Source organism: Otolemur garnettii, unplaced genomic scaffold (genome assembly GCF_000181295.1).
Source record: "Otolemur garnettii isolate 467f Iridium unplaced genomic scaffold, OtoGar3 scaffold00070, whole genome shotgun sequence".
In the NCBI taxonomy this organism is placed as follows: domain Eukaryota; kingdom Metazoa; phylum Chordata; class Mammalia; order Primates; family Galagidae; genus Otolemur; species Otolemur garnettii.
Window position 1 is genome coordinate 8,012,296 of NW_003852465.1, and position 13,326 is coordinate 8,025,621.

At 35.9% G+C, this 13,326-nt stretch overlaps 1 protein-coding gene across 1 annotated transcript in view; it reads right to left on the bottom strand.

The window, feature by feature from the left end:
• Window positions 1–13,326, bottom strand: part of RPAP3 (RNA polymerase II associated protein 3) — a 40,147-nt gene that overhangs the window by 2,338 nt on the left and 24,483 nt on the right. Inside the window, exons 10-16 of the mRNA XM_012807478.2 lie at window positions 11,677–11,798; window positions 10,146–10,216; window positions 9,926–10,027; window positions 4,848–5,083; window positions 3,360–3,546; window positions 2,476–2,573; window positions 1,714–1,814 (exon numbers count right to left, since the gene is read on the bottom strand). Coding sequence (XP_012662932.1) covers window positions 1,714–1,814; window positions 2,476–2,573; window positions 3,360–3,546; window positions 4,848–5,083; window positions 9,926–10,027; window positions 10,146–10,216; window positions 11,677–11,798 — 917 coding nt within the window. The remainder of the gene's footprint in view (window positions 1–1,713; window positions 1,815–2,475; window positions 2,574–3,359; window positions 3,547–4,847; window positions 5,084–9,925; window positions 10,028–10,145; window positions 10,217–11,676; window positions 11,799–13,326) is intronic.

Genomic DNA, 13,326 nt, shown 5'->3' on the forward strand with positions numbered 1-13,326 from the left:
AGGTGGCTCACACCTGAAATTCTAGCACCCTGGGAGGCCAAAGGGGAGGATTCCTTGAGCTCCAAAGTGGGAGACCAGCCTAAGCAAGAGTGAGACCCCCCAACACTACTAAAAATAGAAAAAACTTCCCACAGTTGTGGCAGGTGCCTGTAGACCCAGCTATTCCAGATGCTAAGGCAAGAGGATCACTTAAGCCAAGGAATTTGAAGATGCAGTCACTTGTGATGATGCCACTGCAATCTAACCTGGGTGACAGAGTAAGACTCTAACTCCAAAAAAAAAAAAAAAAAAAGATAAAGCAGAAACCTTTGGTTTAAACTTTCACTGTTAAAATGAAAAAAAAGCCAGGTGCAGTAGCTCACACCTGTAATCCTAGCACTCTGGGAGGCTGAGGTAGGAGGACTGTTTAAAAACCCAGAATTTTAATGTTGCTCTAAGCTACGAGGAGGCAACAGCACTCTACCCAGGGAGATAGAATGAGACTCTGTCTCAACAAAAAAAAAAAAAGAAAGAAAGAAAGAAAAGAAAAACTCTAAATTACAGGTCCACTTCCCTAAACATAATACTAAAAGTACCTTTCTTACGGATTCAAAATCATTCAGTGTCACTAGAAAGATAAAGAACTAAGAAAAGGAGCCCAAGTATGTTTAGTACAAGAAACACGAAAATGGTCCACTGTAGTTTTTGCTAATTTTTAAAACTAAAAACTAACATTCTTATATTTGAATGTTTTTCCTTTTTCCTGAAACGGGAGTATAGCCCAAATTCTGAGTAACTGAAATTTCTATGTAGTATGATTTTATTTTAATTTGGATTTTAAAAAACTGACTTTTTATGTCAAAAGCTGAGATATAATTCTTCAGAATAACCTGCCACACTAATCCCTAAATTCTACACTCCAGCCACACCACTTTTAATTCTCCTTCCTGCCTCAGGACCTCTGCACACCTTATTCCCTCAGTCTAAAACTCCCTTCCCCAACCCTTCACTTAACTGACTCCTCTACTTCTTTGGGAATTGATTGAGCTGAAATCCAGCAAACTCAAGTAAATTAGCTCTCTCAGAATGGATGCAGAGGTGTGGAACCTGTGACCTTCCACCCCTGGGTCCTTCCCTATACTCAATGACAGTTGTGTAAAGCTTGAATTCAATCAAAAGCTGCACTTAAGGACCTAAAGGGCCACATGTGGCCTTGAGGCTGTAGGTTTCCCACCCCTGCCAGGTCCCTATACCCTGCCTAGTTACATGTCCCTGTGACTGAGACCCTTTACATATATACTCAATGACAGAAGAACTTAACCATTATGTCATTTACTGCATTTTCAACTAGAAATTCCACAGTACCATGGAACTAGACTGCCTGAGTTCAAATCCTGGATATGGCTTCCTAGCTATGTGACCTGACCAAGGAGGTTAAGGAACTTGACCAAAATTCCTTAACTTCTTCATGCCTGTTTCCTCCTTTATAAAAGAGGAATGAAAATAGTTGTCTATATCTCCTTTATAAAAGAGAATGAAAATAGTTATCTATATAATATTGACAGGACTAGCAAATATAATTTTAATAGTACTTAATTTAATTGTGATTCATATTTAATCACGTATACCCTGTGCATAGTAAATAGTCGAAAAACGTTTCCTGTTATTTGTTGAACGAACAAAGGAACATAGAAGAATAAATAGATATGGAAAACTTTCCCTCTTACAACTTACTCTTTTTCTCAGTTTCTGACATAAACATCACTGCCATATCAAACCTTTTCAGTTCAGAAAGCCTTTGTAAGATTTCAAAGATGAGTGATGGCTTTTCTTTCCTGAAATAATCCAAATATAAAAACAAATGATCAGTTAAAAGTAGCTCATTTAATGTTGTGTTTACTAACATAGTATTTCTAATTATACACAAATTAGGTCATTTTTCTTTTTTCCCTTGATACTATCTGTATTTTAAGTGCCTGAATGAAGAGAATCAAGTCAACCAAAGAAATGATAATGTTCTTAAATAAGAGCATAGCACAGAAGCTATTATTTTCTTGTAACACCAGTCACTTCCACATCCTACTTTTCTTTACCTAAATTAAGAAGTTTGTTTTCCTTCCTATTAAACTTGTCTTTTTTTATTGTCTGTACTTGTCATCTCTTTACAATTTCTATAACAATAAAATTTACTAGAAAGCTAATTTTCTCATATCCGAGGTATTAAAATATAAAAGACAACAGATTTCCCAGATTATCAGAAACAGAACAGTGAGAGCATAGTAAGCTCTTACTTAACGGCATCAATAGGCTTTGGGAAACTACAACTTTAAGTGAAATAACATACTATATGAGGAAACCTATTTACTACAGGCCAATGATATAAATAAGAAACTTCCAACAGAACACAGTATGTCATTTCTTAAAGTCACAGTTTCCGAGAACCAATCCACTATATTAAAGGATGACTTACTGTATAATTTAAAAAATTTAACTTACTCAATGTAAAAGTCATGCAGAATTTTAATAATTTGGTTGAATACATCTGGATCCAGATTTTTTTGAAACAACTTAGGATACAAGGATGGTTCGATTTGCTTGGGAAAAAAAAAAAGAAAAAGAAAATCTAATTATGGCAATATTCACATATCACAAATTATGTAATAATTGCTTAGGTAAAAACAGTAAAAAATAACTATTATGCATTAGTACTTAATAATAATGAAGTCACATTAAATGCAATAGAAGAATGAAAAACTGTAAGCTAATCACTATTCTAGTCAGAGAAAAATTTTTTGAGAAGAGACATATATCACCTTTATAGAGACAGGAAAATTGGGGCAACTTTCAAAGATCAAAATATCTAACTAGAAATTTTAAAAATTAAAATTACATGAGATAATATATTTGGAAGTAATTGGACAGTAAGTAATTATAAGGAAGGGTTACTACCATTACACTTGAAAAAGACTACGCTAATCCATTATTTGCTTAAATTTCAAATGATTTAATTTTTTCTTAGAGCAAATAAAAACCCATTTTCAGGAAAGTAATGCTTGGCATATAAAAGGCACTCTATGTATTTTAGCTTCCTTTTTCCATTGTGAAGAATAAAGGATTAAGCTTAAGCTCTGATATATGAAACTACAGTAAGTTATTTTAGACATTAGAATTTGACACAGAACTTATTTCCAAAGGTTCCCTGGTCGCAAATACTTAAAAATGGTCTGGCCAGTATGTTGTATACATTGGCCAAGGGATAAAAGCCATTTTTCACAATCATATTATATGAAAAGCAAACATAGCACCATTATTAATTGCACTGTTACAAAAGAACTTCTTTGACCTTTTGCTTACAACAGACTACTAATTTTCTCTTTTACCTTTACATATTTATACAACATATCTGGAGAACTTTTCAGTTGCCTGAAATCAGATTCCAGCTGGAAGGAGTTTGCAGGAACCGCAGGAAGAACAGCACTGACAAACTGAGCAGGTGTTTGTTCTATCTCTGTAGAATTCTTCCCACTGGAAGACTGACATACATCCTGTTTCAAACTGGCTTGAGGTCTGAAATAGTTCAGAAGCATCAATTTAGAAAGAATCACAAATAGTCACAGCTCAATAAACACCCATAAAGATTTTTAAATTTCTGACTTTATTAATATAGTCTTACCTATTAATACACTACAAATATTAAACACTTTTGGCTAATAATAATATATGTACATTTTGGCAAAAATGGATTGTGCCCTTGCAAACTTTTACATACTGGCTATTTAATGACTATTTTCGTCTGTTGGGCAACTAACTTGACCACCTTTTGAACACATTGTTTCTATATATTTCAACTGCTGTATCACAAATACTCATAACAAAGCCTTTCCAAAATCTGAACCATCACAGTTTCAACATAATTCCAAACGGAAAGAAATGTTTCTTTTTCAAAGAAAAAAGCTGCCTATTTAGTATTTTTTCACAATTCATACTATCACCTTAAATAAAACTACTACTGAAGCTCAAACTTAAAAAAAAAATACACTTCTCAGCCAGGCGCAGTGGCTCACGGCTTCAATCCTAGCACTCAGGGAGGCCAAGGCAGGTGGATTGCCTGAGCCAGAGTGAGACCCTGTCTTTAAAAAAAACATAGCCAGGCATTGTGGCGAGCGCCTGTAGTCCCAGGTACTTGGGAGGCTAAGGCAAGAGAATCACTTAAGCTCAAGAGTTTGAGGTTGCTGTGAGATGTGACGCCCCAGCACTCTACTGAGGATGACAAAGTGAGATTCTATCTCAAAAAAAATAAAATAAAATAAAATGAACTTTTCAAAGGTTTGTTGAGTGGCAGTATAGAAATACATGAATAAAGTTTCAATACCCCAAAATAAGCCTAATTAGTTTATATCTTCTATATTGCCATCACTAATAAGACACATGTAACCTATTTTTTTGAAATTCCAAACAAAATTTAAAGAACTCACAATACCACAATAGTTTTAAATATTAAAGGATGAAACAATGGTAACAACCACTTTCTACACTTTTATGAAGCTTCCTTTTAAAACATCAAAAAGTTTTTCTGAATAATGAGCATACATACTCAAGTTCTAGAAAAGAAAATGAACAAGTAATTTGTACAAGATACTTTCTTATCCTCTCTGAATTCCCCACTAAGGTTGAAAAAAAAAAGTGATCATTCTGTAAGCAAAATCTCTCTTACACTAAGTATAAACATAAAAGAAAAACTAGAACCTAAAGTTAGGCAGTTGAAAAAATTAGGCTGATAACCACAAACAGAAGTCTCAGTAACATCGATTTTTCAGCGGAACTGTCACCATTCTAGATGATTATCAAATAACAGTATTCCTACTCACTGCAGGGCAGAAGTAGCACTGATTTCTTCTATTTTCAATACTTTTGCTCTCGGAGTATCGCTTGTTGGCAAAAGGTCATCTTGGCTCGAATTCTTACTTGCAGTGCCTGTGGTCGCTATTACATTTGCTAAATTAATAGGATTACTCTCTGGAGCAGCAGCAGTGGTGCTATCTGGCACATCAATAGTCTGTATCAAATTACCAGTTTCTTCAATAATAACCTTCTTGAGTAGTTTCTAAAACAATTAAAATCAATGCTTTAATTCAACATATTAAAGATTTCCTATTTTAGGGTCACAAATTAAAAGGCTGCAGTGCTCTCACAGCTAATATCCCAGTTATAAGTAAATTCAATTTGGTGGTTAGATAGACTATAAAAAGCTATGCATAGTACCTATCCGAGGTACATCTAAATGGGGGAAAGAGATATCTGTATGTGAATAAATACAAGGCAATGTATATGTGTAAAAGATGAAAGCACAAAATCCTAAGAGAACACAGGAAGGAAAGTACACACTGTCATCAGGGAAGCCTTCACAGAGCGCACACAGGAATGGCAAGGTGGAAGGTACAGCATGGTCAGTGGGCAGCTGAGAGGTCTAGAGGGGCTGGTGCAGGAGAGGAACGATAGAGACAAAGCCTGAAAGGCTCCTTGAAGACAGCTTTTTAGAAAGGGACTTATGTGCCATGTCAAGGAGTGTGGACTTTATCCTTAAGGCAATAAAGCAAAGAAAATATACGGCCAAGCCAGCAGCAATATTGTGGGCTAACTGAACGTAAGAACAGCAAGGGCAGACGATAACCAGCATTGTATATGAAATATACTAATGTTAAAACCTAAGTACATTCTCCCAATATGCAGCAGCTGAAAAAAACCAGCAGCCAAAGATTAAAGATTTGTCAAATAATATTCACAAAGTTGGGCTTGGCACCCACAGCTCAGTGGTTAGGGCACTGGCCACATACACTGGGGCCAGCACTTTGAACCTGGCCTGGGCCTGCTAAACAATAATGACAACTACAACAACAAAAAACATAGCCCCCACGTAGTGGTAGATGCCTGTAGTCCCAGCTACTTGGGTGGCTGAGTCAAGAGAATCCCTTAAGCCCGAGAGTTTGAGGTTGCTGTGAGCTGTCATGCCATGGACTCTACCAATGGTGACATAGTGAGATTCTGTCTCCAAAAAAAAAAAAAAAAAAATAGATAACATGACAAGCAATAACATGAATTAAATAAACATGGTCCCATTTAAAACCAAACCCTTTTAGTGACAAAAGATGTGAAGTGTCAGCCAAATTTATGAATTTCTTAATAGACTGTCTCTGTTAAGTATAGACCAGTGAGTAGTGGAAGCCAGTGAAGGTCAAGGATGAGGCTGGGAGGGGCTGGGAAGGGAAACTGACACTCTGGCAACACAAGTAAACTGTAAAACATACCACTACAGAAACAAAGACTTAAGAAAACCCAGAAGATTTAATTCATTTCTTTTATAAAATTATGACTCAGAAGCTAACATTTTATTTGGCTCTATATTGTGCCAATTTCAAGAAAAAGAAAATAAGAACAAACAGAAAAGAGGAAAGAGAAAGAGGGATCAAGTTTTCCCTCTGAACCTCTTAAAATGTGGAGCAATAATGAACCAAGTTCTGACACAGGGAAACAAAAAAAATGAAAAAAAGTAAATAAAGCAGAATAGAAATATGCTAACAGAGATTAAAGAACCAGGAAAAGCTTTCATTTACTATCATCCTATGGGAAAACTCCAGGTCCTAAGCAACCTACATCTCTCCTCTCCTACACTCTTAAAAGTCTGCTAAAAATACTTCCAGGCTGCCAGCCCTTCAAGCACAGATCACCCTGGCCTGGGAACAACCCTAGCACTCACTTTCCCTCTTTACTTTCCATTGCTTTCCTTTCTTTTCTAACTTTCCCCAGTGACCAGATAGTCTCATACGTGCCTAAAAAAGAAATTAACATTTGTTTTATCTGTACTCACCTTAGCATTTATGCACATTATTTCCTTTAATATAAACTAATCTCAATTTAAGGAGAAAAGATAAGGATAACACAGGGATTGGGTAACTTGCTCAAGATTTCAAGCTTTATAAAACAGGGCTCAAATCAGCTCTCAAAGGCACTATAAGAAACTGCTACTTCCTACTTTTTAAAAATAATGCCCACGTTTTTATCACAGAAACATAGAATTTTCCTTCCCACTAGGATACTAATTTTGTTTTGTACTGGATCAGTTATAGAAGATTTCTCACATTATAGAGGTATCCTGCTCTGAGTTACTACCATAAGACATTCAAATTCACAATGCATTTTTACAACTATTAAAATAATTTTTTCTTTTTTTTTTTTGGAGATTGAGTCTCACTTTCTTACACCTGGTAGAGTGCCACAGCATCATAGTTCACAGCAACCTCAAACTCCTGGGCTTAAGCAATTCTCTTGCCTAAGTTTCCTGAGTAGTTGTACTACAAGTGCCCATCACAATGCCCAGCTAGTTTTTAAAGACGGGGGTCTCAATCTTACTCAGGCTGGTCTCGAACTTATGAGCTCAAGCAATCCACCTGCCTCGGCCTCCCACAGTGCTCAGATTACAGGCATGAACCACTGCACCCAGCCTAAATTCATTTTTAAAGTGAAGGAGATGAGAACCCCAAATTTGTAACAGCCACTTAGGAGAGATATATATATATATATAAAATATATATACATATATGTATATGTCATGAGGTATTTGACTTGCCACACGGTGCTGTCTTTATAATTAAGGACAAAAAGGTCTAACAAAGGCTTTAATCTGTGAATTAATTTTTGTAAAGAAGTCTTAAAAAAGATGTAAAAGTTTTGGTTTGTTTTTAGACAGAGTCTCACTTTGTTGCCCGTAGCTCACAACAACCTCGAACTCCTGGGTTCAAGTGATCCTCCTGCCTCAGCCTCCCAAATAGCTGGGAGCTAATACCTGCCACAATACCAGCTAATTTTTCTTTTTAGCAGAAATGGGGTCTTACACGTGCTCAGGCTGATCTCAAACTCCTGAGTTCAAGTAAGACACCTGTTTCAGCCTCCCAGAGTGCTAGGATTACAGGCCTGAGCCATTGCACCCAGCAAGACATTAAAGTTTTAACCACATTTAACTAAACACTCAATCACCTTTACCGAAAATAAATAGTAAATAAGCATCATATATGAAAATAAACACAATGTTATGTTTACCCAGTGGAGTAAAAACATTCTTCTTAGTAAGGAATCTGAAGAATTGAGAAAAAAGTATCCTATGTATTCAATACTAATACGAAACCAATATATAAACAACTACACACCCACATGAAAGAAAAAACACAAGTATAGTCTAGGAAGGGGGCGTGGAGAGGAGGGAGAAAAGAGGATGGAGGAGAGAGGGTGATTGGTGGGATCTCACCTAATGTGCACACTGTGAGGGTGTTCAGCACGTCCCCTGGGTGAAGGGCTTGACTACAAATTGAACTGTATGTTAGAAGTGAAAACAATGTAACCTAAACATTTGAACCTTCTTATTAATCTGAAATAAAATTTAAAAAAAAAAAAAGAAAGAAAGAAAAGAAACACAATGCATGAAAACATCTAGATTTATGCCAGGCACACAAAACACATAAAACTAGTTATCACCCAGAAAAATCCAAGAATACAGCATAGTAAGTACACTGGAAAAGAACTGAGCTGAAGAATTGTCTATCACGAGCCAGGCACGGTGGCTCACCTCTGTAATCCTAGCACTCTGGGAAGCCAAGGCAGGTGGATTACCTAAGCTCACAGGTTTGAGACCAGCCTGAGCCAGAGCCAGACCTCATCTCTAAAAATATCTGGGCATTGTGGCGAGTGCCTGTAGTCCCAGCTACTTGGGAAGCTGAGGCAAGAGAACTGCTTGAGCCCAAGAGTTTGAGTTGCTGTGAGCTGTGATGCCACAGCACTTTACTGAGGGTGACAAAGTGAGACTTTGTCTCAAAAAAAAAAAAAAGAATCTTCTATCTACTATTAACTTGAAATATAAATGTGGCAAGATAAATTTTCTCCAATATTTTTCCTTTACAAAAGGAGGATAAAGATCTCTACTCTGACTTTGTTGGATTTACAGAGAAACAGTACAGTATGGCAAAAATAAATAAGTAATGTATATTTTTAATGTATATTTTCTTTGCCTATACTAGATTATTTTGTCTTAAATGTTGATTTTCTTTTATTCTTTGACAATTTTTCTTAATTCAAGTATATTTGGGAAGACTATCCTATTAAAAGGAAATGCAGCTTTCAAAATTAAGTGATAATCAAGAGTAGCTGGATGGAGGTAGGAAGTACCAAATTCAGATCCAAGCTGTATAAAACGCAGTTGCTCAGCTCATGTGACAACAATCCATCAACTGAAAATGCCCAAGTCTGTTCCATCTCATTGCTAAATATCAATATGGTCACTGTTGGGGGCCAGGGGTCCTGGTTCCCCGAATCTAGTTGACCTGGTTCAATTACCAGGATGAGCTAGAAAGTTCAACGGAGGCACAGAGGTAACTGAAAGCAAAAGCAAACTGAAAATAAAACTGGAGCGGCACAGGCAGTGTGCGCAGAAAGCAAAAGTCACCTGCACAACTTTCAGGGTAATAGAGAGAGATTTTATTTAGGAAGAACAAAAAGAAAGTTTAGGGCACTTCCTAAGAGAGTTGGAAGTGAGTCCCTCTCACGAAGGAGAAAAGTGGAGAGAGACCTTAAATGCTGATTTTAGATCTAACTCCTAATAAGATGCCACAGTAGTGTAAATAAAAACCCAAACTCAAACAAGAATAATACAAATTTTAAAATATTAAATTACTATAAAATGTAAAACTGTCTGAAATTCCTTTAACACAAGAAAATATACAGATATATTTAAATTTATAGTGCTAAAAGTCATTTCAAAAGTTACCCCCAGAACTCTAAAAAATGGCCCTAGGAAGAGCTTTCAACACTTCTTTTAGGAGTTTATTAACACAACAGTCTATTTACAGTTTCATTAACATAACATTTAAATGGCAAGGAAAAAAATAAGTGTTTTGCTTACAGCTGATCCAAGATGAGGTGGATTATCCATAGGTTTTACCAAGTTTTGCCTTTGTGTGGAATCAAGAAAGACATCATCCCAGTGTCCTTTCTCAATTAATTCCTTGAAAATAAATTTGTAATCATTAACTATCAAAATATTCTCAAATTAATTATGCAACAAATAAATGTATTTATGTTTCACAAAATATGATCATGTACTGGTAAAAAGAATATATTACCTTTTTAATTTTGGAAAGTTCAGTTACTGCTTGCTTATTTCCAGGTTCCAGAAGTAAAACAGTTTCGAAATCTAAAGTAAATTTTTACAAAAATTACAAGGTAGAAAAAATACTTTATAGAAGTCAAAACAAGACATATTCAGTTACTACTCCCATTCTTTCTAAGAAGTTTCACTCAGGATTCAAGGAAACAAATGAGCAAACAATAAGAACATTTACTGAGTGCTATTCTAGCCGTTTCATATGAATTTTCATGTGAAAATTCAACCCCTCACTACAATCCCACTTGACAAATGATGAGACTAAGGCCTAACGGTGTCTAATTCACTAAAGCTCACACTGTTAACAAAGGCCACAGTCATTCACCAAATGTAAGACAGAATCTAAGAGAATTCCACACAATGAAATACTCAGCCTTAAAGAGGACAAAATTCTGATACACCCTACAATATAAATGAACCTTGAAGCCATTATGCTAACTTAAATAAGCCAGATGTGGAAGGACAAATACTATATGACTCCACTTATATAAAGTATCTAAAAAGAGTCAAAATTCATATAGACAGAAAGTAGAATGGTGGATACCAGGAGCTGGAGGAGAGAATGATAAGTTATTGTTGTCCAATGTGTACAGTTTTAGAATGGGATGATCTGGAGGTGGATAGTGGTGAGGTTGCCCAATAATGTAAATGTACTTAACGCCACTGAAATACACACTTTAAAATAGAAAATTCAGAACAGTAAATTTGACATTATGTATTATTTTAGCAGAATTTCAATAAAAACAACACTCATGGGTTGCAGCTAAGACAGGCTTATAGAGAAACTGCAAGATTTTAAATGTATGTATTAGAAGAGAAAGGTTGAAAATTAATTATCTAGTAAGTATTATTCTCAAGAAGTTAGAAAAACAGCAAATTAAACCCAAAGAAAGCTGAAAGAACAAATTAAAGAGCAAAAATAAATTAAACAGAAAATACACATAAGAGAACCAAGATGGTTCTTAGAAAAGACTAATTAAAACGAGTATCTAATAGACAAGATCATCAAAAAACAAACAAAAAAACTAGTATCAAGAATAAAAAGGGGCATCACTCCAGACCTCACATTATCCTCTATCTCCGAGCTGCTGATTCCCTTCCTTTTCTTTCCATGCTTGCCATTTTCATCTATAACTCAAAGTTTTCATTAATTTTGATTGGCAATTAGCATATACTGTATGCTATAAAAAGTAAAAGATACCCAGGTGCTCACTATGGAAGATGCATTCCTCCAAACCTATTCATAATCTAAACTGCAGAGACAAAAAACACTTCCTTTTTTTTTTTTCCAGTTTTTGGCCAGGGCTGGGTTTGAACCCACCACCTCCAGCATATGCAGCCGGCGCCCTACTCCTTCGAGCCACAGGCACCACCCAAAAACACACTTGAGTTTGGTATCCTTGACCCACAGGAATGCTATGTAAATCTCTACTTCTGTAACTGGGGGGTTATAACAAGATGAATGAATGCCAGATGTTCCCAAGTCCTACCTTGTTTGGCCTCACTTAGCTTTCCCAAAAATGTTCTTGCAGTTCCTCTTCTGGCAAAAGCTTTAGAATACGAGCCATCTAATAAAATAGCGTGTGTGCAGTCTTTCTCAGCTTCTTCATATCTATTGAACATGACAAAATTACTGACTGGAAAAATGCAGCTTATAGAAAAACTTCATATAAACTATGTTTGTAATTTTAGAAGTTTATATATAACTTCAATTACCAACTCCCAAATCTGTTTCAGGGGAAAGACTACTTTGTAAATTTTTTATTCAAATCTTGGACTACAATCAATTGGTAAGGAGATAAATAGTATTAGACTTAATGAAAGTCTGGTGAGAGTCTGCTGGAAGAATGGAATTAACTATGGAAAAGTATCAGTGGAACAGACAAAAGAACAGCACTACTGTTAGCCGCCCTCCTCTCCAACCCTCAATAAGCACAGGTATTGCATTACCATCTTAACAGGCATTAGTGTTCTAGTAAACTTCATTAACATTTACTGAGCATGGACATCTCAAACTCGTTGAAAATAACCCACACCAAATGTAGGACTCGCTGTATATCTGACAGCACAGCACCTGATACTTAGCATACTTTGCCATGCAACTAGCAATCAATTCAGACTGACTGGAGACTGCTCTATGATAAAAAAAAAAAAAAAAAAAAAAAGGACTAAGGAGACAGAGCTCTAAAAAAAATAAGCACAGCAACAAAAAGCTTGAGACTTTCCCACATATTGTTAATTTATGAGGAGTTATAATGGTATTGTGTTTATGTATTAAATATCCTTTTCTTTAGAGGTGAAATGTCATAATATCTGTGACTTGCTTTATAATAATTCAGGGGATGAATTATGAAGATGACAGAAAAAGGTATGGCTTACTAAAACTAGATGATGGATATAGGGGTTTATTATGTTATTCCATAAAAATTTGAGAAGTTTCATAATACTAAGCAAAAATTAATGTCCTATAATTATATTCCCCTCAAGGCCTAAATGAATTCCATCTTATACTCAAAACAAGATCTTATATGAACAAAATCAGAATTTGTAATAAACTTAAACATCCCTGATTTCTTTAGTTCACTTTTCAGCAAAAGAGAGACTATGTTGGTGTGTCAATGCCCCTACCCATGTATTTCCTACTTGTCTAATTATACCATTCTCTCCCTCAAGTCAAATGACTTTGCGGAGCACAAAGTCAGGGGCTTGCCTGACTCGCTGGCCTTCTCTCTGCCACTGTCCCCTGCATAACAACCATAATAGAGGCCACTTGCCGTTTTTAGGAAGTATAATGAACTTTCCCACTCCCCTGTCTTTAAATCTGCTCTAAGACACTCTACTCCAGGGGTTGTCAACCTTCCTAATGCCACAACCCTTTAATACAACTCCTCATGTTGTGGTGACCCCCAACCATAAAATTATTTTTGTTGCTACTTCATAACTGTAATTTTGCTACTGTTATGAATCATAATGTAAATATCTGATATGCAGGATGTATTTAGGTGATCCCTGTGAAAGGGTCGTTCAACCCCCAAAGGGGTTGCAACCCACAGGTTGAGGACCGCTGCTCTGTTTTTCATCTCACTGACTCATATTACTCCTCTAGATCTCAATTGTTACTAATATCTCTCTTTTTTTTT